The sequence below is a fragment of the Moschus berezovskii genome, chromosome 22 (assembly GCF_049115385.1).
Source record: "Moschus berezovskii isolate FMDL1 chromosome 22, NW_MosBer_1.0, whole genome shotgun sequence".
NCBI classification, from domain to species: domain Eukaryota; kingdom Metazoa; phylum Chordata; class Mammalia; order Artiodactyla; family Moschidae; genus Moschus; species Moschus berezovskii.
Window position 1 is genome coordinate 55,503,148 of NC_142481.1, and position 27,178 is coordinate 55,530,325.

The 27,178-nt window shown below is 53.8% G+C and overlaps 1 protein-coding gene across 2 annotated transcripts in view; it reads right to left on the reverse strand.

Annotated features, from left to right (window-relative positions):
• PLCG2 (phospholipase C gamma 2) overlaps window positions 1-27,178 on the reverse strand; it is a 154,683-nt gene that overhangs the window by 31,085 nt on the left and 96,420 nt on the right. For both annotated transcript variants that reach the window (XR_016035956.1, XM_055413059.2), the window contains exons 11-25: window positions 27,014-27,132; window positions 24,970-25,055; window positions 23,752-23,872; window positions 22,963-23,131; window positions 19,819-19,923; window positions 18,473-18,562; window positions 17,707-17,882; window positions 15,926-16,126; window positions 14,931-15,050; window positions 13,691-13,871; window positions 12,047-12,118; window positions 8,045-8,154; window positions 5,067-5,163; window positions 3,709-3,775; window positions 1,680-1,837 (exon numbers count right to left, since the gene is read on the reverse strand). Coding sequence is in view for 1 of the 2 variants with exons in the window: in XM_055413059.2 (XP_055269034.2) it covers window positions 1,680-1,837; window positions 3,709-3,775; window positions 5,067-5,163; window positions 8,045-8,154; window positions 12,047-12,118; window positions 13,691-13,871; window positions 14,931-15,050; window positions 15,926-16,126; window positions 17,707-17,882; window positions 18,473-18,562; window positions 19,819-19,923; window positions 22,963-23,131; window positions 23,752-23,872; window positions 24,970-25,055; window positions 27,014-27,132 (1,872 nt within the window). In the remaining variant the exon portion in view is untranslated. The remainder of the gene's footprint in view (window positions 1-1,679; window positions 1,838-3,708; window positions 3,776-5,066; window positions 5,164-8,044; window positions 8,155-12,046; window positions 12,119-13,690; window positions 13,872-14,930; window positions 15,051-15,925; window positions 16,127-17,706; window positions 17,883-18,472; window positions 18,563-19,818; window positions 19,924-22,962; window positions 23,132-23,751; window positions 23,873-24,969; window positions 25,056-27,013; window positions 27,133-27,178) is intronic.

Consider the following 27,178-nt stretch of genomic DNA (forward strand, 5'->3'; position numbering starts at 1 on the left):
GCAGGCTTGAGTGCCTGAGGGTAAGTCTACAGGGGATGGTGGCTAAATGCTCTCTCACTAGGCTGTTTCTCTATTCCCGGCTGGAGGGGCCCAGACCATCGCATGCACAGCAGGACCACCGCCTGGCAAGCGGCGCCATCCAGATCACGATGACAACCACTCGACCGACCCTGAAAACCACAGCTGCAAGAAGACAGGGGAGACCATCGCTCAGATGAAACCCAGGACGGCGGCCCTGCCCCCGAGCCTCGGGAGGCGCTGCACTGGGGGCGCACAAGCAGAGGTGAGACGGCCCGGAGGGTGGGAGCAGCCCTGCTGGCCACAAGCTCGAGGTTCATCCCAAGTACTGATGTGACGGTGACAAGCCTTGCAAAGAATAAGGACCCGGACGGAAGGCCTCTTGACGAGGATCTGGGATGGGAGGAAGACGGGAGGCAAGCCAGGGAAGGCGCCCGTCCAAACAGCCCTCGGCACAGAGTCTTGTAAAGCAGAGGACTTCACTCTGGGGTGTTGAAAAGATGAGTCCCGGGGCCTCTGGTGACCAGAGACTGGCCAACTGTGAAGGCGCCCCCAGTAGGAAGAAGAAAAGATCAGGCCAAGGGCACTGGAGGAGGGAGACTCATCGACTGTACGCAGAGGTCAGAGGGGTCCAGGAGATCCTGAGAAAGTTCCGGGGTCAGTCCTTTGGGTCAGGACCTGCCTGAGAAGCAGCTGGGCACATGAGGAACCCTAAAGCTTCTTCCCGGCTCTGTGGCCACAAGAAAGAGCAGACAGCACCATGCTCCATCACCCAAGAGACGGCAACAGCTCCCCAGGTCCTCCAGGCACGATGACAGTGTGATGATGAAACACCACCCTGACCTCGGGCGCTGCTGGGTGTCAGGCCCCGGGCCCAGCAGTGTCCACGCACCGTCTCATTCCATCCTCACTGCACCCATGACTTAGGTACGCGGCTCCCCGTTTTACTGACGAGGAAACCGCGGCACAGAGAGGTGTGGTCACCTGCCCAGGGTCCAGCCATGCCAGGGGGCACTCTCCAGTCGGCCTAGTTCTAACCCTCCTGTTCTTACCTAGAACCTCACCCTTCTCAGAAGGCCACCAGTGGTTAAGACTCTGTGCTGTCAATGCGGGCAGTGTGGGTTCAACCCCTGGCCCGGGAACTAAGATCCCACATGCCGTGGGGGGCGACCCCAAAAATAAAAAACTGAAAAAAAAAAGACCTTTCAGGACAAATCCTCAAAAGCTCATACCCATCTGGAGTGGAAGTTCCCCCACAAGAACAGAAACTTCTGGAAGGAAGGGGCTGGGTCTTGTGAATTCCAGTACGCCCAGGGCCCATCCCAGTCCAGGGAGATGAGCTCAATGAATGCACGGGAAGGATCCAGGCTGTTTGGGATAGTATTTAAAAGCAAGATAACACTTAAAGTGAGGACGTCAAAGCTTTTTTGTTAAGATACACGGGGCCGGACAGGCCTCAAACATCAAGGGTCGCCACTCACACACTGAACCTTCAAAGGTTTCACACAAGACCCAGCCCCCCCAGGAAGACCCAACGCCCACTTCTGCTCCGCAATGCTCCTGCTGTCTAAGCTCCCTTCCCTCCCCCACCCCCAAATCCTCTGTGGCCGCGGCCTGGACCCGCCCACACCTCGGCAGAGGACCAGAAGCCAGAGGATTACCTTGGTGTCCATCTTCCAGGTGATCTCCCGGATGCTCTGGAACCACTCAAACAGCTCCTCCACGCTGTCCGTGGCAAACTCTACAGGAGGGTCGCCCTGCTTCTTGGGCTCCAAGATAAAGACGAAAGGCTTCTGGTTCTTCCCGTGTGGGGCTTTTACTTTGAGAAAGGGATAACAAAAGTCCTGATCAGCCTGACAGAGGCCAAGATGGTCAGACTTCTAGGTCGCAGGCCACTTCTCTTATGACCCCAAGCCGACCATCACTGTGGATGTCGGCGCTGACTGCATCTACCTTGGATCGGCAGTGGTCTGAGTTTTAATGCGTGTCTTAAATGTGAACGTGACCTTATCTGGAAATGGGGGTCTGGGCAGACGTATGGAAGGATCTCAGGAGATCATCCCTGCCTTCCAGGTGGACCCTAAGCCTGAGAACCAGCATCCTCATCACAGGAAGGAGGAAAGGGAGCCCGAGACACCGGGGAGTCAGCTGGCCATCGAAGATGGAGACAGAGACTGGAGTGATGGGCGCAGGGCACACATGGCCGGCAGCCCCGAGAAGCGAGGCGTGGGGTCGGTTCTCTCTGTGGAGAAAGTATGTTCTAGACGGAGAGAATGATGGCTACAAGAGGAAAAATTATCCGTGAAATAATCCCCTCAGCTCAGATCTCTGGGCTCAGCTGCCAGGCAGTGCTCTAAGCTGACCACAGCCCACTGAATCTTATTTAATCCTCATCACAGCTTTCTGAGGTGCCACTCCCATTCTGCCCATCTCACAGGAGAGAAAAGAGAGACTTGCTGAGGCAGAATAGCCCGTGGAAGGTCACAGAGCTGACAGTGGCCAAAGCTGAGGCTCAACTCAGACCTGACTCCCCTCCCCGTTCACCACCCTGAGCCACAGTCCTGTGCTCTGAAAATGCAGTGCAGGGTGGGATAAAGGGCGACAGAAGGGAGGACAGAGCTCCGAATGCCCTAGATCCAGTGGGGCTGCTCAGTCCCGTCCGGCTCTTTGCAACCCCGTGGACTGTAGCCCGCCAGGCTCCTCTGTCCATGGGATTCTCTAGGCAAGAATACTGGAGTGGGTTGCCATTCCCTTCTCCAGGGGATCTTCCATACCCAGGGATCGAACCCAGGTCTCCCGCATTGCAGGCAGATTCTTTACCACTGAGCCACCAGGGAAGCCCTGGATCCAGCCCATCCCATAACTCGCAGCAGAACCTCGGGCAGCTCCTGTGGTCACTACGGGGCTTGGTTTTCTCATCCGTTAACTGGAATGAGAGTCCTTCTCCCACTTGCTGAGGCTAATGGACTGATGGGCTGCAGTGGGGTGGGGGCCGGGGTGGGAGGGGCAGAGGCCACGGAAGCCGGCTCTGGAAACCCGGGCAGCCCCAGAGAAGCAAGTTGCTCCAGCTTCTTGCCCAGAGAGCCTCTCCTCACTGCCTCCAGCCCTTCCATCTTAAGAGGCCCAGGAAGCCCCTTGCAGATCACACCCCTGCCACCACGGGCCCACTGAGGCTGTGGGCTCCCTCCTGCCCCAGGCTCTGAGGGGGAGGCCAGGCTTCCTGATGCCCAGCTGAGCTGAAGGCAGCTGCAGTCTTGGGGGGTTATGACAAGCGCAGGGTCTCGCAGGGCTTGAGAGGCAGAGCTGGGCTGAGAACTGACACCCCCAACCCCACACTCCACTGCACGGATGTCTCGGCTCCTCCGAGAAAAGTCCGGGGAACCCAGGCAGGCCCCTGAAATCAGGATGACAGCGCTGGGAGTAACAGCAGCCCACACCCGTCCGGCACTCGTTATGTACTCACCAAACTGTTTTCACACTGTACAGATGTTAATAGCCTAGCAATCTATGAGACGTAAGATGAAGTCACTGACCAGCCTGGCCTAGTACTCAGCTTCAGTACCCAAGCTGAGGCTAGAAAGACCCACCCCCTGCCTGGGGCAGCCCAAGGGCCAGGCTCTGGGGTGGGGAGGCACGGGCGGAGGGGACAACTTGGGTGGGAATCCAGGCTGAGACCACGCATGCACATACCAACATTATAGATGTTGAGATTCAGGATTCCTCTGCAAAGGGACCCTAAGGGATTGTCTTCAATAATCTGTGAAGAAACAAGACATAACTCACATTCGTCTTAACGGGAATAATAAAAAGATAACCAGTTTCCAAAGCACACCGTTTAGCAGAGACACTGCCTGTGGAACTGTTTAAAATGCATTTTCATTACAGGCTACGTCCATGGGGAGAGAGCTAAATAATGAAGCCTGTTGCTGACGGGGACCCCGCGGCGAGTAGGTGCCGGCAGGTTCAGCATTTCATTTCCCAACCTGTAAAAACGTGCCTTGTGTAGTCCAGAGCAGGTTTCAAAGTGTTTCCGCAGATCTGGTTTCAAAAAACACCCTAGACCCTTTCTTGTGACGTTATTATGAAATGGGACTGGCCTTCTTTTCCAGCCCAGCTCAAGAACCTTCTGTGGCTCCCTGTGTCCTACGAAACCAATACTTAAGCTCTGCAGTCTGGCCTCCAGGCTTTCTGCTCCATCTGCCAGCTCTTCCTTCCACTGCACATTTGAACCATCCCAGAGGCCAGAGGAGATGGGAGTATCTTGGTCTCTGAAAAGCTGGTAGAACTGTGTATCTGCCTATTGCATGGACTCATCCCCACCCTCCACCAGGCTAATGCTGACTGTGGGTAAAGGGCAACATGGGACAGACACAGCTGGGAGGGTCACGTCTCTGCCTCAGGCCGAGCACAGTGAACTGCGTTTCCACCACCACACTTTGGCTCAGGCTGTACCTCCCACCTGGAATTACCTCCTGCCGGTCTCTTGCTGTTGAACTCTAACTTGACTTTTAACGCTCAAAGGCCCCTTCCTCCATGCAGCCTTCCCAGACTGCCCCAACTCTCTTAGAAGAAAGTCTAAGGTTTCAGCCTCAGTGCACTGCTGTCACCTTGAAAGTAGCTGCTCTTCAAGCTTCCTGAGCAAGAGGCAGTGAGGAGCAGAAACCAGGTTTGCAATGTCACCTGGAGAGCCTCCCCTCACCCCCACGTGGCCAGCTTGCTTACTCACACTGAGCACGTTCTGAATGTCTGGCTGGCCAAGCTAAATGTGTTTCATCTGCAAGCTGGTTTAAGCAAAGGACAAATTCCCCCGTCTGGCCGTTTTTACTCCAGAGGGAATCCTCCTGCATATGCAAAGCCTTCCGGCCCAGTACAACCTGATTTAAACCTGACTATCTGATCACAGTGACTTTCACCCACAACTCGGGGACAGTCCTAATTTCCCCATCACTCTGCTGTCCCTGGTCCGGAGCTCAGGGCAATGTATGCAAAAATGTGTCCACGGAGCTGGCTCGGCGGGATCCTCCCTACAATGAACGATGGAGACTCACCTGCTTATCCGCCTCCTCCCCTTCCATTGGTGAAATGTCCTCAACGTAATTGGACGGGAAGTACTGTTGGATTCTGGTTCCATAGTCTCCTTTCCACCTTCAGAAACACAGAAGGCACTGTCAGGGGGCCCCGGCCGAGCGGTGTTAACCCTCATTACTGCTCGCTAGCTCCCTGCTGCTGGGGCGGGGGGAGGCGGCCAGTGACCGGGCCGGGACCCACCCGCAGGGTCCTCTGCTGTTTCCAGCAGCAGTGACTGCTGGGGCTTACCCTCCCCTGACCGTGATCCTAGAGTTTGGTCAGAGCCACCAGCCCAAAGTTTCAGTGCTTTAAGTGGATATCAGAGACTGTACAAGACAAAAGCTTGGCTCCAGCGGAGGCCCAGCCCCTTCAGGGAGGGCTGTGAATTTAGAGACGGGGGTGGGGTAGGGAAGGGTCTGCTGTCAGATGGCCTGGACTTGAGTCCCAGCTCCTCCACCAACTGCACCGGTGCCCTGAGCCTCAGACTCTCCGTCTGGGTGTGGGGGTGGTCCCCGTGTCCCCCTCTGGGATCTTACTGGGACCACAGGCGTTAACACCGTCTTGCGTTTACATATAAGGCGCTCCATAGTGTTAGTTCTCGCTATTCAGCTAAAACTGTGCCCCACCCCCACCCTTCCCACCTGGGTAGCAGCACTAACAACATGAGACATTATCGACTTTGTACGTGTCTTGACTCAAGCAAACTGGCCGCACCGCCAAGATGCCCCCAAGTCTGATGCCTGGACTGGGTCCTCCTCCGAGCCCTCCCGTGGCCCACCTTCTGCAGCCAGGGGGCTCCTTCCAGAATGCTCTTCTGACCCCACCACACTGAGGCCTTCAAAATCAAGCTGAGACTGTGGAGCTTGGCCATCATAATGCTCTAACCCAGGGACCTCAACTCCTGCCTCTCTCTGACTTGAACCTGATATTCATTCCAGACCATCTATGGCCCACTCCCCACATGGCCCTACCATGCCCTCTATAGCCACCAAACAATCTAAGACTCAGCCGGGGTCGTCTTCTTCCAGGGAGCCTTCCCTGACTGCCACCAGGCTGAGAGCTGTTCCTTTGTGCTCCCTGGTATCTTTCCCCACAGCTGTCAAAGCGGTCCACACCTTACATTAACTTACAGTTACCCATCAGTTTCCCTTCTACATGCGACCTTCCTCAGTCTTAATCAAATCTATACTCGGGGGCGCTTAACACATTACTGACTGGAAACACATTAACTCCACAGGCATTAGTTTCTGCAAAAATCCCCCAGTCAATAAAGTATTAACAAATGCTTGCTGACCTGAGTAAGCAGAGAGGACTGACTGTCCCACGGCCTGGTGGAAACAGAATTGCCAGCTGTGAGCCCCTTTCACATACTTTTTTCAACCTTCATTTCTCCAGACCCATCTCCAGCAAAGTCTGCCTGTATGGGCAACTGTATGGACTATGTGCCCAGAACTGGGTAGTTCACACCTGCGGTCCAGGTGTAATTACTAACTATGCATTCCCTTCACTCTCAAATGCATCCTGGTTTAAACAAAAATGATGTGGTCCTCTAACCTGGAAGGATGCGGAAAAAATGTGGTTGGAGGCAGGCACCCCACCTAGTGGGATACTGACACCAGGGAGAGAATGAGCAATGAGGGGACCTCAGAAGGGCCTACGGTTTGCCCTCAGCCCCTCGTCACAGCACTCACTCCAGCCTTAACCCATCTTGAGACAAAATCCTCTGCGGATCCAGGCAAGCAGTGGGTTTGGAAAGAGGGTGGTCTCCAAATTAAAAAAAAACAAACAAGCTTGGTAAACCTCTGGATCCAGCACGTGAGTGAGGAAAGAGTGTGGCCTCAAGTCAGAAGGCCTAGCTTCAATCTCAGGCTGCTCTGTGACCCTGGACAGGTTACTGCTTCTCAGGGCCTCACTGTCCTCATCTGTAAAATGCAGGGAAGGAGAAGCAGCCTTACAGGGTCACTGTGTGGATCACATGAATGATTTCAAATGAAGTCCTTAAGACGGTGCTCAACACTGCTCCATTTGAGTCACTATTCAGATCTCTAAGTCAGGTCCAGCTATCTTCCAAGAGGAAGAAGCACCAATTTTGTGAGGTGCCTGAGTCTCTGCAAGGGCTCGTGGTTATGAACAATCCTTACTGCTCTAAGATAGGAACCATCCCATGAAACCACCTGCTGAGGGAACCTATGGGTGGGCAGAGAATTCTTCTCCCTGGGTGAAGAAAAAAGGGAAGAGATAACTGTCACACACCCAGGTGCCTTTGGCCTGGGTGCACCTTTTTAATTAAATGCACCTCTTTAATCCACGATGGGGCCACTGCACAGGGCATGGGACTATGCAATAGCACAAGAATTTGAATTTAAAATGCACAGGCTTGCATAATGGGAACCTGTGGTGTTCAGTAACTGAACTCTGGAAAGCCTCATTCACTGCATCTATTCATTGCCCATGGAATTCTCCAGCCATGAATACTGGAGTGGGTTGCCATGCCCTCCTCCACAGTATCTTCCCGATCCAGGGATCGGACCCACCAAATCTCTTATGACTCCTGTGTTGGAGGCAGGCTCTTTACCACTAGCGCCACCTGGGAAGCCCACATAAAGCAGAGATAATCACAGTCATAAGCCTGCAGGGCTATAACAAGAATTTGCTTAGATAATGTATGAAAGCAATTAGCATAGTGCTTGCCACACAGTAAGACCTCAATAAATGGCAGCTGCTATTACAATTAAAATAATATGCAGTATGATATATATTAATAAATGACATTATCATAACTGCCATTGCTGTTTACCCACTTTTGCAAATAGAGCATGTATCGGTCATCTTCCCAGAGAAAGTATGACAGGCCAAAGCCAGGCCAGAACAGGAGATAAAGGGGTCAGGGTTCGGCCAGCGCTTGAGTCTCACTGAGAGAAAGGGACAGGTCGAGGGGCCCCGCTCCCCTCAGCCTTACCAGCCCCCAGGCTCCTTGGAGACGTTGTGGATGAGGGCACCGCGGCAAAAGCTCAGCTCGTCGCTCTGCTTGGCTCTGTAGTCATACAGAGCTTTCACGGTTCTCTGAGGCTTTCAGGGAAAACAAGAAGGTAAAGGGTCAGGCCAGTCAACAGAAGAGGGAGGCGGCTGCACTTTCTGGCACATTTGGTGCTTCTCAAAAGAGAGGGCGGCTTTAGTCCAGGGTTATGGCGCCATCTGGTGGCCAAGGGCTAGCATTGCCAGGGAGCCACAAGGGGAACTGGCCTAAATCAGAGCCTTGGTTTTTCCAGTAGTCATGTACAGATGTCAAAGTTGAACCACAAAGAAGACTGGGCACTGAAGAATTGACGCTTTCGAACTGCGGTGCTGGAGAAGACTCTTGAGAGTCCCTTAGTCAGCAAGGCCATCAAACCCAGTCCATCCTAAAGGAAATCAACCCTGAATAATCACTGGAAGGACTTGATGCTGAAGCTGAAGCTCCAATACTTTGGCCACCTGATGCAAAGAGCAGACTCTATTGGAAAAGACCCTGATGCTGGGAAAGACTGAAGGCAGGAGGAGAAGGGGATGACAGAAGATGAGATGGTTGGATGGCATCACCGACTCAATGGACATGACTTTGAGCAAACTCTGGGAAATGGTGAAGGACAGGGCAGCCTGGGGTGCTGCAGTCCACGGGGTCGCAAAGAGTCGGACACGACTGAGCATCTGAACAGCAGCAAAGGGCACCTCAGAGTGAGCCGGTATTTCTTCAACAAAGGAAGGGCACGCCTTTCAGGCGGAACCACGCCCATCATCTCCGAAGTCCTCACTGCCTGCATTCACCAACCCGCTCAGCAGTTCAAGCTCAACACCGTTTCTGGCGGCCCCCGAGCCTCACCAGCATTTCCACTGGGGATGCCCTGACATGCCCTGGGATGCTGGCATTCTGCAAGTGCCTGAGGTGCTCCTCCATGAAATCACCAAGTACGGCCTCTGCACCGGCAGAAACAAGACAGAACTGAGGGCAGAATTCCTCCTCTCCTCCGTGATTTGCTGCTGGGCAAGCGCAAATCCATGGCAAAATGAACACCCACACAGCAAGCAAACGCTTAATAGGAAAACCTCCGAAACTGCCAACCCGCTTAGATTAGCAGCTTCCCTGCTGCCCCCATGGGAATGGGGGTTTTCACAAGGAATCCATAAAACTGCTCCTCAAGAGCACGGGGCTCTGGAGTCAGACATGTGGTTCAAATCCTCGGTTTGCCCCTTCCGTACAAAGGCTATATAATCTTGAGGCTCTCTCAGCCTGTTTCCCCATCTGTGAAACAGGAATTAAAACACTACATGCTTCACAGGGTCATTGAGACTATTAAGTGAGATAATACACGCAAGGATAAAAATGACAACAGCGAGATTTCTTAAGTTCTTACTACAGTCAGAGCCCCGTCTTAGGCCTTTTATCTACAGTATCCCCTCTAATCCTCATAATCCTAACAGGCAGGGAGTAGCGATGGTATCCCATTTTACAGACGAGGAAATAGAGGTCCAGAGAGATGAAGCATCCTTGGCCAAAGTCAACCACTTGGCAAATGGCTGAGCAGAGAAAGACTCCATTAATATGAGTTACCACCATAGTCTGTGATGCTTACAGTGTGGGTTCTGTAAGCTTTGCCATGGGAACTCCAACCAGAGCTTTTGAACTTGACTCCTCAACCTGCAAACAGAGCCAGCTCTTCTGTGCATCCTGCTTCAAGGGCAGACTGGACATAAGGACCAGAGTTGTACCTTTCCCCATGAAACTCTACAGGTCACTGACAGACTCCAAGGCCACGAGGAAGGTACAGCCAGTGGCAGAGGGGGTGCCACATAATGGCATCTACGAGGAGTAAGTCTCCAGCCTGATGGATGGCAGGAGAGGTCCTCATGTCAGGTCCCTCACGAATCAGAGAAATGAGCCACCCGTCGCACGCCCAAGCAGGCATGTGGCGCCGCAGTGGCTACAAGTGCATGTCTAGGAGCACCCAAATCCTAGCTCCACACTCACATCAATCATTCAGCTCCTATGCTGTCTCATCTGTACAATGGGCACAAAAATGGGACTTAATGCCTGGGGCTGTTAGAGGATTAATGAGCTTAGCTCAGTGCTCACTATGTGGTCATCAATATGTGTTACCTGTCATTACTGACCTCGTCACTGCAGTCCTAAGAACTCACCCAAAGGACATAAGGTGAAAGATACAAAACCTCACAGAGGAAGAAATTCATTTTAGCATTAATGAGACAAGCATAGCCTAGAGACAACCCAAATGGCCATTGATGGAGACACAGCTAAAGGGGCCCAGTCACCTAGAATAATCTACAGCATAAAAAATATTCTCTTTTTTAAGTTATAATTCCAGTCCAGGTTCAGTTCAGTTGCTCAGTCATGTCCGACTCTTTGCAACCCCATGGACTGCAATACACTAGGCTTCCCTGTCCAGGTACTGCATCAAAACTGCGTGGCCTACCAGGTTCAACAAAAATTGGTCATTAGCTAGATCAGCAGTGAAGAAACTCACTCGTGGCCGAATGGCAGGTGAACAAAGAATAGAAATGGCAGGTGCTGGGGTGGGGACTGTAAAACACGTCTCCCCATGGACAAGGACCAGAGGGGACGGAACACCCACAGGCACAGATGGCTACTCTGTCAGGATGGTGAGACCAGGGCGGATTGTTTTCCCTGCTTTTAAAATGTTTCCCTTTTCATTGTTACATCATTTTTCAATCACAAGAATAATAAATGTATTTTGAGGCACTCGCCATGGTCTGGCAGCTTGCACTCAAACTCCACATACAATCATGTTTTACTTGGCTCACTGAGTATAGGAAGACTCCTCCACATACCTTGGTATAATGACCAGGGTTTAAATATGGGGAGATTTCACATCAAACACCCAGATTACTGGGTTGTCTTGAGAAATCAGAAGACCCCACCTGGTCTCTGAAATGGCAGCTGCTAACGGGGTGGCTGCTCCCGAGATGGGGTGTGTCCTCGGTTTACCATGATCTCCACCATCCCCTGACATCTGACATGAGGCCGTGTCATTCTCATAACGAAAGCATCTGTCAGTTCTAATAAATGCACTTCACACCCGGTTCCATGCACCCACAATTTTTCAAGACTTCACTGCTTGCTGAAAGGAATTTGCATTGACAAAGGATTCTAAGTTTAAAAGAAAACCTCCGGATTTCTACAGAGCCCACCAGCAAAGTGAGAACTGTACACTAATCACAGACAAGACGGCCCCACCAAACGGAAAACTCGCCAGCACTGCTCCTCTGCAGGCTCCAGCTAAATTTAAGATGAGACCGGGAGCTTCAGGCTAACAGTAAAATCCAGCCCTGCCCGCATGAAATGACTCAGCAGCCAGGGTAGGAATACAAGATAGCGTGCACATGGCAGAGGGGTCACTGAACCAAACGGAATTTATAAACACCACAGGCTCAGTCAGTGAGCAAGGAACATTTGAAAGACTTTTAATTAGAAGCTGTTGGGCCCAAAGGTGGTTCATCAAACTTCAGAATTTTAGCAAGGCTCAGTCACATTTGGATGGAGTTCTATTAACCTCTTCCCTGAAACTAGATGTCACATTGTCAATCGTCATTTCTTCTCCCCTCCAGGAATTTTTTTGGTCGAGTTTTCCAAAACGTTCCCTCTCCCTGTTTAACTGGGGGGTAGACTCTATGTCAACCTGTTTGTTGTTGTTTAATCGCTAAGTCATGTCCAGCTCTTCTATGACCCCATGGACTGTAGTCCGACAGGTTTCTCTATCTATGGTACTGTCCAGGCAAGAATACTGGAGGGGGTTGCCATTTCCTTCTCTAGCAGATCTTCCTGATCCAGGGATTGAACCCGCATCTCCTGCACTGGCAGGTGATTTCTTTACCACTGAACCACCTGGGAAGATCCATGTCAGTCTAGTGACTAGGTAATAGTGTGAGTCAGAAGTTTGCGCTGTACCATTGAAGGATTGATTTCACTGGGATCCACATACATCCTGCTGACATCATAGAGGGAGTTTATATCTCTTTCCTGAAAAAGAAGAGAGAAAAATAAATGGAGTCATTCAAGCTCCCAGGACAGCCCTAACTTAGAACAAGGATTCTAGGCATCCTCATGGTTTCCTGCCCTCTAGTAGAAGAGCTGAAACCTCAGTTTACTCACCTTGTAGGTAGAGCCAGTAAGAAGCTATTAAGAAGTTCCCCAAACTTGGAAATCTTACCCCAGGATCAGAGAGGCCCCAGTGGGGGCCTACCCCATGCCAGGCGCCATCCTCATTTGTCAAAACACAAGCCCTGAGATGCGCTGGTGCCCTGGAGCAAGCTCACTGCTCTTCCAGACCCACGTTCAATGTCGGCAGCTTGAAACTGGCCACCGCGGGAGTACTCACAGTACAGAAATTGGCAAATGCCACAAAGCAGGGCTTCTCTCCGCAGAGCGGACAGTAAACTTTCACCAGCACACACTGGAGACCCCTCCTGCCCTTCCCCGGCCCCCCACTGGGCTGCAGCCCCACCCCACATTGTGGTCCTGTGCCCGCCTGCCCCCACCTGGAACCCGCCTCCTTCACAGCTCCCCAGCCGCTCCGCCCCCCGGCTGCCTTCCCACCCTCTGCAGAAGGCCCGCTCCCAACTCTCTGGCCCCAGTCTAACGCAGTGCCCACCCCACTGCGCCCCATCCTGTTCTCGTCTTCACTGTAACTCGCCCTGCCCGGGGGCATCGTATTTACATGGCTGTGTTTCACCCGCTCCCCTTCCTAGAACCAGAACATGCCAAGGGCTGACGGTGTTCCACCATGCTCTCCTCTCCCAGCATCTAGACGCACGGTTCCTAGTGCACTGTCAATCTCTTTTCAATAAAGTACTGAATCTATCTGATAGGAACTGGGACATGGTAATCAGATTGGCTCCCTTCACCGCTCAGAACCCCCCAGTGGGGACTTCCCTGGTGGTCCGAATACCACTTGCACTGCAGGGGCTGTAGGTTCAATCCCTGGTCAGGGAACTAAGGTCCTGCGTGCTGCATGGCATGGCCCAAACACAGAAAAGAAGAACCCTCCATTGGCTCAGAATAAAAGCCCCTGTGTGCGGCCCCACTCCCACAGTTCATCCTTATTTAGTTCTGCCCCAACCCTGGACCACTGAGGTCCAGCCACACCGGCTTCTCTTTGCCTGCACCACGGCCTCTCCTCAGGACCTCTGCACTGCCCGTTCTTTCTTCCTCCTCACAGCTGCAGGCTGCCTCCCCCACCTCCCGCAGTGTCTGCCCGCGCGTCCTCTCAGCAGGCCCCTCCCGAGCACCCCTGGGAACTGCGCCCCTGCCCGTCATCCGCCCGCGTATATAGCCGTCCGGCGTGTTACCGGCCGCAGCGCCCATCGTCCCACTGGCCGACACGTGCTCTGACAGCTCTTCTTGTCACGTATCGTCTGTCTCACCCACCCGGGCTGTAAGACCACAGCGGCAGAGTCTGCGTCCACTCCGCAGTTTTGGACCCAGAGCCGTGTGGGACGCACGAACGTGCTCGATAAAGGTTTGCTGAGTGAACCAACCGGTGAATCGCAGCCTCAGACGGGATACCCCGCCCCGGCCGGGCCAGCCACCCACCATGTTGTAGCGCTCCAGGAGCTCGGGGGTCACGGGGTAGCGCAGCTTCATCTTCCGGTAGAGCGCGTGCTTCTCGTAGTAGCTGACCAGCTCCACGAGGCTCTCGAAGTAGGCGGAGGTGCCCAGCACGAAGTGCCGGCCGTCTCGGTTGATGCGACAGTGCTTCACCTTGCCCCTGGCCCTGCGGGGAGACCACACGGGGCTGACATCCGGCAGCTGGGTGACAGCCACATAAGCCCACCAACCGCAAACAGCCTGGTCACCCATCCTAGGGCACCAGACAGACAGACGTGGTGGGACTTCCCTGGTGCCCAAAGGTAAGCTCTACACTTTCAACGCAAGGGGCACAGGTTTGATCCCTGGTCAGGCAACCAAGATCCCACATGCCATGCGGTGAGGTCAAAAGAGTATTTGAAGGGACTTGCCTGGTGGCTCAGTGGCTAAGACTCCACACTCCCAATGCAGACACCCTGAGTTCAATTCCTGGTCATGGAACTAGATCCCACATGCTACAACTAAGACTTGGAAAAGCTAAATAAATGAATAAATATTTTTTAAAGTATTTGAAAAAAATCAATTTAAAAATAAATAGGTGAGGCCCTGAAGGCAGCCCAGTTCCAGAACATCACCTGGGAACTCAATCTTTGGTTCCCAGTATTCCACTGCCATCACCCAGAACACGCAGGGAAACCCTGCACATGGGGAGACGGAGGGACAGTTTGGTGACCAGGGTCTGACCCTCCCTCGTACTGCTTTTGGTGGAAATTGGAGGATGCAAGTGTCCTGGGGTAGAATTAACACAGAGAACCACGGCCCTGAGACAGCTGGTCCACACGGCCTTCCTGCTGGCAGGCAGTGGCAATGGCGGATGGGAGGAGACCAGAGCTGCATCACCACCCATCTGGGTTGCCAGCGCTGCTGGGGTGCAAACTCCAGCTCCACCGCTAACGGGCTGCATGTTTTCAGCAGGTCGTTCCATCACCCAGAAAGCAGGGGTATGGGTCAGGCTCACCCCATAGAGTTTTGGGACAATTAAATGAATTCATGTAAACCACATTACTCTCGGGAATACAGACCCCTGCCCAGCATGCTGAAAGCACACATTAGCGCAGTCTGCCTTTGCTCTCATTTTACTATTACTGTCTCCATCATAGCTGACACTCTGGATGGAGGACACTGGGCTCAGCGTCCACCTGAGTTCCCCTGCAGAGTGAGAAGCGGCTGCAGCCCACACACTTACCTGAAGGTGATGGCGTAGGAGTCGGTGCCTTCCCGCTTCCGGATGAGGAAGGCCCCGTCCCGGGGGACCCTCATCAGCATATCCTCCGCTTCTCCGCGGCTCAGCCCATCGTAGTACCACCTGCAGCACAGGCCCAGGGAGAAGGCCAGGGGAGAGACCACTGAGCCTGGCAGCGGAGGGGGACGCGGTGGGTCCCCAGGAGGCCCAAAATACGACCCTGGAGCACACCACGGAAATTGCACAGCAGGCCTCCCCATCCGAAATCCCTTCTCGAGACAGCGACTTTGAAAACAATCACCCAGACACAGCTCAGGCGAAGCACTTGTGTAGGGAGTCTGCTTGAAGCACGAGAGAATAAATCAACTTAAATCTTTAACCCCCTCCCAGACCACTGACCCAAGCATCAGAGCGTGACACAGCCACTGCAGTGTCTCAGAAAATCAGAGGCAGAAAACACACAAAATGGGGTTTTAGAGGGGTTGGGGGTTAATTTTAAAGATGCAAAATAGCAAATTTTAAGGCCATCCACTTGAATACAGACAAGAAAGGTAAAAACCAAAGTTGTCACGGCTATATGGCTTCCTCAGAAAGGTGCACTTGAGCAGGCTTCTGCCTAAAAATCACTCTTTTCTTTTCAGAACTTGCTAACCCTTTGCAAGGCCTAACCAATACTCTCTTTGCAATTATATATTTTTGGGTTTCAGACCAATAGGAATGAGCTCTGACAAGTACAACGAAAACACCAGGTCAGAATCAGTCTCTGAAAACTCAAAGCCCAAGACCTCAGGACCCTGAAAACAAAGAAGAAGAAAGGATGGGAGGGGCGAAGGGAGAGGAAGGAAGAACGGGCAGCAGGATTCTGGACAGCGGCCGTCCTGGGGAACTTAGAGAGACCCTGGTGGGCCCAGGTGAGGAGCCTCGTGCGAACGCCGGCCCCAGCCCATCCGCAAGGCTGGCATTTCCGACTCACGCCCCCAGAGCATGGGCACACGTACGGCTTGGACTCGTGCGGGTTGGGGTTGGGCACGGGGTCGGTCAGCCGGAGCTCGAACTCGGCGCAGCGCAGGTGTGTCTCGCGGTAGTGCTGGATGAGGGCGTAGATGCTGCTGAACATGAGGTTGTCAGTCAGGTAGTACTTCATGGCCCCGCCCTCCATGGTGGAGCGGATCCGGCAGTGCTGCACGCGGCCCGACCGCCTGCGGGGAGAGGGACCACGTCAAAGCCAGCCCGGCGGGCTCCTCCTGCACCTGGGCAGCAGAGGTCACAGGACGGGCCGGAGCTGCAGCCGCAGCCCCTGGGAGTAGACGCTGTGTGTGGCTGCACAGGCCTCCCTCTGCTCTTTGAACCCACCAGGGCTTCCACACAAGCTACTCCTTGAGCCTGGATTCCAGAACATTCCACCTACTTCCTCTGCCTGCTGTCCCCTTTACCTACATAACTGCTCCTCTGGAGCCAGACAGCCTGGGTTCCAATCCTGACTCTGCCACTGATGAGCTAAATGACCTTGAACAAGTGACTTGTCTCCTCTGAGCCTCCCTATTACGATCCCAGTGGTCCAACAAGGATAATGGCAGTATCCGCCTCACAGAGATATCCTGAGGACGAAACAAGATCACACACACACACACACACACACACAGAATGTGCCTGGAATGTTGCCTGGTACATGGTAAGCATCTTACAGGTGTTAGCTCTTACTATTATTTGTATGCTGTTAATATTAGAACTTTGATCTTTCAGGTCTCAATTTAAATACCACTTCTTTCAGGAAGTCTTCCCTGATTTTTCTCCCAACATTACACCAGATCCCACTCTCACTGACGTTCATAACGTCCTGCATTTTTTTCATTGCACTTGTCACAACTAGAATTATGTATTATTTGCGTGATTCCTGTTTCACTGTCCATCTCCATTCTCAGACTCTAATTTCCAAGAGGACAGGGACTGTGTCTGCCTGGTCACTGCTAAGTCACTATGCCTAGCACTGAGCAAATACCGCCAAAATAAGTATCTTTTAATGAATTAATGTAGATGAGCTCACGATAGCCTCACCACAGTTCTGTAAGGTTGCTGCTGCTGCTGCTAAGTTACTTCAGTCGTGTCCGACTCTGTGTGACCCCACAGACTGCAGCCCACCAGGCTCCCCCGTCCCCGGGACTCTCCAGGCAAGAACACTGGAGTGGGTTGCCATTTCCTTCTCCAATGTGTGAAAGTGAAGTCGCTCAGTCGTGTCCGACCCCTAGCGACCCACGGACTGCAGCCTACTAGGCTCCTCTGTCCATGGGACTCTCCAGGCAAGAGTACTGGAGTGGCTTGCCATTGCCTTACTTTACAATATTTGATATTGCACTGAAATTGCTGATGACTACGTTTTGGGGGCCTCACTCCACCTAAGTCTTGACCCCCAAAACTCACTAAACGAAGTCTGGGTTTCTAGCCCATGCATGCATGCTAAGCCACTTCAGTCGTATCCAACTCTTTGCGACCCTATGCAGCCCGCCAGGCTCCTCTGTCCATGGAATTTCCCAGGCAAGAGTACTGGAGTGGGTGGCCATTCCCTTCTCCAGGGGATCATACCGACCCAGGGATCAAACCCGTGTCTTCGGGGGTTCCTGCACTGCAGGTGGATTCTTTACCACTGAGTCACCAGGGAAGCCTCAGTTTCCAGTCCAGCTCCACCCAAATCCAGCCTAAGCTGATACCACTTTCCACATGGCCCCTCGATCCCACCAGCTGTGGGGAGAAGGTGGGCATGGCCCGGATAGAGGGGTGTTACCAGAAGGACAGGGTGTAGTCGTTGGGGAAGGTCTCGCTCTCCCGCACCAAGAAGGTCCCATCTTTGCCCCCTGTCTCAGCACAGTATTCCTGCAGCAGCTTCTCAGCACTTGTCCTCTTTTCCACCTTCTTGTGGAACCACTTCTCCCCAAAATGCAGCTCCGTGGGGGGTATATCCTGGGCCACAAAGAGAGGAGAGGCTTCTGAAAACCAGGACCAGCATCACCAGACCGGTCCATCTGTGCACGCTGCTTCAGGGGACTGGATAACAGACCAAGGATGGCCTCAGCTTGCTTCTCCCCAAGAGGTCTGGGAAGCCAGCCTCCACTGCCCTCCCCCCGCCAGCCACCCACTCCGGACAGCCCCCATTTGTGGTGGCCTCCTGAGTCATGGCCCAGTACAGCCTCAACTCTATTGTACAGGAAGTCTGAAAGCTACAATACCCTGGGGCCTGTACTCAAGGAACAGCACAAAGGATGGTCAGCAGCCCAGGGGCAGAGGGCAGGAAAGCCAGGAACTAAGTTAGTGGGTGGGGCTGAACAGAGCACCCAAATGTCCTCATCCTCCCCAGGTAGCACAGGCCAATCAAGCCTTTCAGAGAGCAGGGAAGACTCTTAAGTCTCATTGGCTAAGCACATGGGCCAGCCAACCAATCAGAGAAGAGCCAGGCAAGCCTTGGTACCCAAAGAGGCAGCTCCATGGATGGGCTGAGCATGTCCAGGCCTGCTGGCCACTGGGTGAGAGGAGCAGTATAGGTCTCCACCTACCAGGGGCAGCTCCTCTTCCACAGTCTGTTCAATGTCATCGCTGAAGGACAGCTTGGCATCAGCAATGGCACAGTAGTGTCGAGTCCATTTCTACAAAGTAAGATCAGCATTAGGTCTCCCCCAAAAATCTCTGCTCCGTCAACTCTGAGGCCCAAGGCTCCTGCCTGGCGTCAGCCCGGGGACTTGCCTTTCCCACTTCTGTAGCCATTTATGATGGTTTCACTGATCTCAAGCCCCTGTGAGATGTTTCCTTTAAAACACCTATTATTCTGGGGTTCTTTTAGCATTTTGAGGACTTCTTTATTCAATATGTCTAAAAGTAGACACAAGGCAGTATCATTTTCACTTAATTTGAAGCCTTTTATGAATAATGGGCTTGTTTTCTCTGTGTGTGTCTTCATCACTGTCTTTTTCTATTTCATCTACCTTTTAAAACTTTCACAATTTCTCAGCCAGTCTGTCTAGAGACACTTTCTTCAACATTTAAATATGACTTAATTCTTTATTTAACCATTATTTCTAGGCTATAAGAACAGACATGTAAAAAATACTCAAATATTTGCAGAAAAACAAATACTACATATATATATAAAATCTATAATAATCACTTTGCTATACACCTGAACCTAATACAACCCTGTATATCAATTACATACTTCAATCAATCATTTGATCAATACCTACTCAAATGGATTGCCATGTTAGGTTAAGGGATATGAGAAGTGGCATTAACATTCAAAACTCCTCATTCTTATAAAAAACAATGTTTCTTTGGGAATTCCCAGGCAGTCCAGTGGTTAGAACGCTGTGCTTCCATGCAGGGGACCTGCGTTCAACTCCTGGTGGGGGAACTGAGATCCTGCAAGCCGTGTGGCACAGCCAATAATAATAACGCTCCCAGTGGAACTGTCTCAGGTTGGAGGATACTAAGGAGTTAGGACAACTAATTGCATTATTGCATCCCTTGGACCAGAAAAAGGACATCAGTGGGCAGACTGGAATAAGGCCCATAAATGAGTCCATAGCAATGTAGCTAGTGTTCCACTTCCCGGTTATGACAATCACACTCTGGTGACAGAGGATGCTATTATTTGGGGAAACTGGGTGAAGGATGCATGAGGAGTGCGTGTGTGTGTGTGTGTGTGTGTGTGTCTACATTTATGCCTGAGAATCTACAGCATGTTACACTGAATGTAAAATTATTTCAAAATAAAACATTAATAAGGCAAAAGAAAAACACAGTTTTCTAACAATGACCAGTTCACTTGGCGTGAGCTAAGAGTGAGGCAGAGCGCCGTCGGCGCAGCGGGCACTCGAGGCTCTGAGCAGGGCACGAGAAGCCGCACCTGGTCGATGGGGTCCCACATGTACAGTTCACCCTGCTGCTTGTGCTCATCCTTCTTGTCCTCCATGTTGACGTCCACGTCACCTCGGGGGCCCAGTTTCTTATGCTGAGGGAAGGAACACACAGAGCCCGTCCCCGAGACCCAAAGTTAGGATCGTGGAGCCAGCAAACCTTCATCCACGTCAGCCCAGCATCCACCTGCACCGCTCCACCTCAGGGCCTTTGCACTGCCATTTCTCTCTGCCTGGCTTCTCTCTCACCACCTTCAGCTCTGCACATGGCGTCACCTCCCCAGAGGAGCTTCCCTTGTCTACGTGGCATGAAATTGCCCACACGCCTCTTTTCCACCCCTGTCAATCTCAAGCCCCTGGATACAATTAACCTTCATACTCTTCAGCCCTATGTGTAGCTATGTATCTGTCTTCTGTCTTCCCTGCTAGAATATAAGCCCCATGAGGGCAGGGACTTTGTTGTGTTCCCTGTTGAATCTCCCAAGCTAGTTTAGCAGATAGTGATTGCTCCCACATTCCCCAGCACACAGAGGCAAAGGCAAGGCCACGGTGCATCCGTGGGCACAGGCTGTGCAGGGCAGGGGCAGGCACATAGGGGAGGTACGCTGAGAAGACCTGGGTGCAAACAGCTCTGCTGCTGCTTTATCAGCTGTGTGACCCAGGGCAGGTGGCCATGCTGCTCTGAAACCTTCGTGTCCATTGGCAAGACTAAGAGGGCGATTATGAAGACATCCACCTGGGCCAGCGCTGACCACCCATCACACGCACAAGCCTGGGGAAGCGGTCGCCTGGTGGAGGGGACTCAGGATGGGGAGTCAGACCTGGGCGTGAAATCAGGGCCATCGCCTTCCTCACTGGGTGGCCTTGGCCGCATGACAATCTGCCTCAGTCTCAGGAATTTCCCCTGTAAAATGGGGGTGACAGAGCCCCTGCCAGGTCCCGTAAGGCAGTGGGCAAGCAGGATATAAATGCTCCATTTTAACAGCCCTGAGTGACATCTTTGGCAGGAACTGTGCAACCTCCGCTGAGTCAACCTCTGCACCTCGGTGTCCTCCCCTGTCAAGGGGGCTGGGGACCCGGATGACCCGTCCCGTGGGGCTGTCATGACTGAATGCCAGGTATGAGTGTGTCCAGCCCAGCGTGCAGCACTCACGGACTGGGTCACAGACGCTCTTTCCACCCGCTTTCCCTGAAGTTGAGAGCGGGGAACCACAAGGTAGTGCGGGTGAGGCCATGACTGCTCCCACAGGGCTGTGCTACTCACACCGTGAGACAAGGGCCAGGAAATCCCGGGGACACGCAGAGAGCCGTCCGAACGGGCACAGAAGGAAGTCACAGAAAGGCGATGAGGCCCCCTAAAGAATCACCGGCCACACCTAAGAAGCCGTGGACCCTCCCCGGCCAAGCCCCCTCTGCCTCTTGTTCTACTGGAATGCTAGAAGCTTCCCTGGACGTCTCAGGGAAATCTACCCCAAAATCTCAGCCAATCCCTCCGAATATGCACACCAGGGTCCTCCCCTCCGGATGGGCCTCGGCCGAAGCCCCCTCACTGCTCAATTCTCCTCCACTTAGAGGGTGGTCTCCCCACCAGACCATGACCTCCCGACATGTAGGGAATGTCCCCAGTGCATCTTCGTGGTCCAGTGACAATCTAGGGAACACACCACATGTCCACACCACCCACCTTCAAGGATGTCAGTCCCCGAACCTGAAGGGCCTTCCCCCTTCTCTGCCTGGTAAACCCCAGTCGGTCCTTCCCACAAACCTGCTGGCTGTCACCGAAATCCACGTCGCTTCTTCCACCAATGCTGCCCTGCTAGCATCAGTGCCCCTACAGGCGGGGTGGTTCCGTGACTAAGTTCTCAGGCCAGGACAGGAGAGGCCGGGCCTGTCCCACTGACGTCCCACCTGCCTACCAGGCATGCCTTGCCCTAGACCCTCCGTGTTCCCCTTTCTGTGAGCCGGATCTCCACGTGCCTGCGACCCAGCATCGACCACACAAGGACGGTGCCCTAAGGCAGGCTTGGCCGGTTCTGTGCTATGGACCCCACCTCTGAAGTCTGGGGAAGAGTACAGATCCTTTCCTCAGAACAGCACTCATAATGCATAAAATTACAAGAGAAACCAATGATACTGGAATACAACTATTCAGACAGTAAATAAAAATCCTTGTAACATACTAATAGACATGCCTCTTTATTAACACCTCATGTAAGATCTAGAGGCAGATCTAACAACCACCATAATTTCAAAGTCGTGATGAGCACACATTAGTTTGAGATATTTGCAACAACTGCAAATGTGACGTGAAAATGTCCATGACTTCTGCTGGAGACAAAGCCCCAGGTGGCTTGTTGCCACTATTCATGCTGGAAGGAGATGTCACGTGTTGCTGACATGGTAACAAGAGGCAACATTTTTGCCCCAAGTTCACATGCCACCATGCTGTCCCCCGAATTCTACCTGTGGACTCTTGGGGGCTTTGCGGGACCCCACTTGAAAACCTTCTCCCTGGGAGAGCACGGAACACGGGGAGAGGGTCCTGGGTCCCTGGACAGCCTCATGGACCTGAGTCCGCTCTCCTGCACACGGGGCTTGAACCGACATGCTTTAGGCCTCTGTCCCTTCGGTCTCGACCCAAATGTCACCCTCTCCGTGGTGCTCACGGCCGTCACTCCTCCCCCTCCCACAGCCCCCAGCTTGCCACCCCATCACCTCTGGGGCACGCAGTCCTTTGGGGGCAGCTGTCCACCTCCAGTCCACCTCCCAAGCTACCCTGGGAGCTCCCGAGGGCAAGAACGGAGCCTGGGTCTCCCTGGAACAGCCCCAGCACATCCCGAGGGCCCGATAGAGAGGGACGTGGTGAAGAGCTGCCAAGAGACGAATGCGTGAGACCGAGTGACTGTGTCCGGGGCACTGCTGTGGGACAGCGTGTTCCAAGCGCTCTGTACACACTCCTCTGCATCTGCACTCCCGGCACACTGACAGTGGGTTCTATCGTGAGCCCCGGACAGCGAGGACACAGAGGCACTGGGAGGTTAAGTGGCCTTGCCCGGGTCAGCTGCGGAGTCAGCGAGGAGAAGGGCGAGCCCAGGACGCCAGCCCCCTGCGCGCGTGATGCCCCGAGCCGCTACCTTGATGATGATCTTCCCGCGCAGCTGGCTGGGCGACGGCAGCTGGTCGGCGCTGGCCTCCTTGGGTTTGGTCAGCAGCAGGTCCCCGAACACCTCCTTGAACACCCTGGCCATGTGGCGCTGCTGTTCCACACAGCAATGCTCCTCGATGGACAGGACCACGGGGAAGCTGCGGGCGGGCAGGCGGTGGGCGTCAGCAAGGTGGGCACCGGCCACCCACACGGGTCTCCCCAGCCTCCTCTGGGCTCTGCAAGCAGGAGTTGACCTGCACTCTTGGCCTGCAGGGGTGCCAACACTCAGCCGAGGCTTGTCGGCGGTGCCTTTGGCCAAGATGGAGCCCAGTGGGTGAGATGAGGGTGTGTGTGTTGGGGAAAGTAGCCTCAGTGTGTGTCTGTGTGTGTGTGTGTGTGTTGGGGGAAAGTGGCGTCAGTGTGTGTCTCTGTCTGTGTGTGTGTGTTGGGGAAAGGGGTGTCTGTGTGTGTCTGTGTGTGTGTGTGTGTGTGTGTGTTAGGGAAAGGGGTGTCTGTGTGTGTTTGTGTGTGTGCTGGGGAAGGGGTGTCACTGTGTGTGTGGAGGGTCTACGTCTGGGTGTGTGTGGGGTGGGGTGTGTCTGTGTCTGCTGGAGGGGTATCTGTGGTGGGGTGTCCACTCAGCGTATGTCTGTGTGTGTGTCTGTGTGTGTGTGTGTTGGGGAAAGGGGTGTCAGTGTATGTCTGTGTATGTGTGTCTGTCCACCCAACCCCAGGGGCCTCCCTGTGAAGGTGAACCCCCGGGAAACCAGCCGCCGACCTGGAGGTGGCAAAGGCGTGGTCCTTGATGGCCTGCACCACGTCGTCGAACTTGATCTTGGTGGTCCGCGTCCAGCCATGGTAGATGATGGGCTTACCGTCGGGCCCGTCCCAGCAGTCCACTGCGGGCAGAACCAGGTGCCCTGAGCTCCCGCCCGTCCCCCTCCACCCCAGTCCACTGGGGGTACCACGCTGCCCAGGTGATGGCCATGCCCCTGCCCCTGCCCCAGCACCGGCTCTATCATCCGGAGACCGGGCCAGACCCGGCCAGACCGGGGCCACCAGCCTGAGGACACACCTCAGCTGCGCACACGTGTCACCTGCGTCATTACAGGAAGACTGGGTGGTCTAATTAAAGGTCCCTTTGTAATGCCACACATCCGTCCAAAAGACACTAGTTCAAATTTTTTTGACAGAGATTCATCATGCGTTTTATCTTCTGATTTGACTTGTCTAAACCCTGGCTTGCTTTCTCTGCTAGAGGGAACATTACAGAGCAGTGAGAGATTTAGTTTTCGAGATTCATGGTGAAATGTTCAGACAGAACTAGGTTACGCAGAAGGTGAACAGCCTCTGTAATTTTAACCCCCAGAGGAGACAGGGGCTGACAGTTTCGAACTAAATTTTTTTCATATTTGCTTTTTCCCTAAGAGGGAAAAAGGCATAAATTAGGCAGCACTCTGTAGGAGGAACTGCTATTAAGGTCTAATACCGTGATGAAAGTTTCTGATTAAGCTGGAGCCGACATCGGTGCTTTGGGCCTTTCCTCAGCCTGGCACGGCCATGAGCGTCTGGCACTGAGTCAGGCCACGGGGTCAGGAGGAAGCACCCACTCCCAGCCACATCAGGGGGCCTGCAGTCGCCTGTGTGGGGCAGCTGCGGGCACCCGGGCACAGGCACTCAGGGACCCCTGCTGACCACGCAGGGTGCCCTCCTGCCTCTAGCAACAGCCCTGAGGGACGGCAGGACAGGAAGGCCATCTTTGCGATGGGCCTCCCAGCCCCTCCGCTGTATCTGGATGCTTTCCAGACTCCGACTTGGCCAGGCCCAATGTCTCTCCTTGTCGTGGGGGACCCTGTCTTCAGGAGAAAGCCCCCCAGCTGGTGGGGGCTGCCTCGCTCACCCCAGATGCTGAGGGCGCCTGGCTCTGCCCCCAAGCTACCCCGCCCACCCCCACCATTGGGCCCCCACGCGAAGCATCTGGCGGGCTGGTACTCACGCTCAATGCAGCGGCAGCCCATCCGCAGGCAGCGGATGTAGGCCTCCGGGGACGACTCGCTCCGCAGCTGGTCCCCCGTGAGGTACCTATGGGAGAAGGGGCCGTGTGGGAGTGGGGCAGGCCTGCACCTCGGGGTGCCCCTGGGGAACCTCTCAGCCTGAGCCCCCAATGCCCTGAGTTCTTCCTATCTAGAAAGATCCCCCCCACCCCACTCCCCAGTTAAGATCTGGGCCAGACACAGGCAATCGTGTGGCCAACACAGTCATGAGCCTCAGACTCAAGCTATGGCCGTGAAGGGGAGCCATCCTGGAAACCCAAGGGTGGCGTGGAGAACGTGTGTCCTTTCGAGGAAAACGTGGTCGAAGGGAGTGAGCAGTCAGACTAAGGGATGACGATAAACCGACGACGCCCGATGGCTGCCCCCGGGCTGCACAGGCAGAGGTGGGCCACCATTCTGGCGTCAGGGCCCAGGCCAGGCACAGGATGACTGGAACTTGCTACCCCGTGAACTCCATCCACCACACGGATTCAGAAAGACCAATTTTCATCATTCGCCTCCTGACCAGCCACGTTCCCCACCTTTAGGAGTCTGTGTCACTCAGCTGTCTTCTGGGTTCGGCAGAATTCGCCATTCTAAGACTCGTATTCAAATCAAAGGCAGGGACGAGAACCATGAAGTCCCTTTGCCCCCGAATAGGAAGGTGTCTTCCAAAATGCCTGGAGACAAACCTAAGGGCCTTCTCTCCAACTCCTGCCTGGACCGACACTCAGGAAAGTACCAGTCAGCAGCTCAGGACCGAAGGCCTCCACCCTCTCACCTTATAAAGCAGACGGAGGATCAGAGCTTGAGCGGCACATCCATTTCTCCCTTCCTGTCTGCTCTTTTTTTTCAATCAGGGCAAGCTCCCAAAGATACACATTTGAGTGTGTTGTTCTCCGGGGGCTCCCCCTGCCCTCACTGCAGCTTCAAAGATTCCACTCCAGCTGACTCTGCTGGTCTCGTCTCCTGCCACTTACCCTCCCAGGGTCTGTGCTCTAGTCTTACGAGACTCCTCTCAGCCCCTCCTACCCCCGGACACCTGCATGTGCTGTTCCTGTGTCTGAAGCCCTCCTCCTCCTCACCACCTGATCTCTCACCAACTCCTGCTCATCTCTAAGACTCAAAGGAGGCCCTTCCCTCTACAAACACATGAGGACAGGGGCTGATCCTGCCCCCAGCCCCATTTTTTCCTATTTTTTGGCCCCGCTGTGCAGCATGTGGGATCTTAGTTCCCCAACCAGGGATTGAACCCGTGCCCCCTGCAGTGGAAATGCAAGCCCAGGGCCTGGTGCAAGGTGAACTCTCAGTAAATGTCAGTTCAGTGACTAATTCAACTACTTTCCTGACAGCTGGATCATAAAGAAGGCTAAGCACCAAAGAACTGATGCTTTCGAACTCTGGTGTTGCAGAAGACTCTTGAGAGTCTGTTGGACAACAAGAAGAACAAAGAAGTCCATCCTAAAGGAAATCAACCCTGAATATTCCCTGGAAGGACTGATGCTGAAGCTGAAGCTCCAATACTTTGGCCACTTGATGCGAAGAGCTGACTCAGTGGAAAAGACCCTGATGCTGGTGAAGATTGAAGGGAGGTGAAGGGGCTGCGATTGTTGGATGGCATCACCAACTCAATGGACATGAGTTTGAGCAAAGTCTGGGAGATAGTGGAGGACAGGGGAGCCTAGTGTGTTGCAGTCCTTGGGGTCACAAAGAATCGGACGTGACTTAAGAGACTCAACAACAGCTATGAATGAGATGCCCCAACTGCGCAAACTGGCTTTGTCGACTCGCTTCTGACGGCCACAGAAAGGGGATCACTAAGCAATACCAACGAGGAAAGACAGATGCATCTCCCCTCCCCTCCAGAAGCTTCCATGTATCCCAGTCTGAGCAGCGAGGGCCTGCACTCTGCCCACTGCCCACACGCTCTGCCGCAGCAGCGCACTGCAGCGCCCTCTGGACCGCCGTCGCCCTGCCCTCTGGCCGCAGGCTGGTGAGGAGACTCACGTGTTGTGAGACGAGGAGATCCAGTAATGAGACAAGGGGTTGTTCATGTCCTGCATGTCCACCACGTCATGCTTCTCGTCCCAGATGCTGTTCTCCCGGGAAAACAGGTACATGAGGAACTAGGAGAGCCACACACACAGGGACAGGTCAGCGCACGAGGCACGG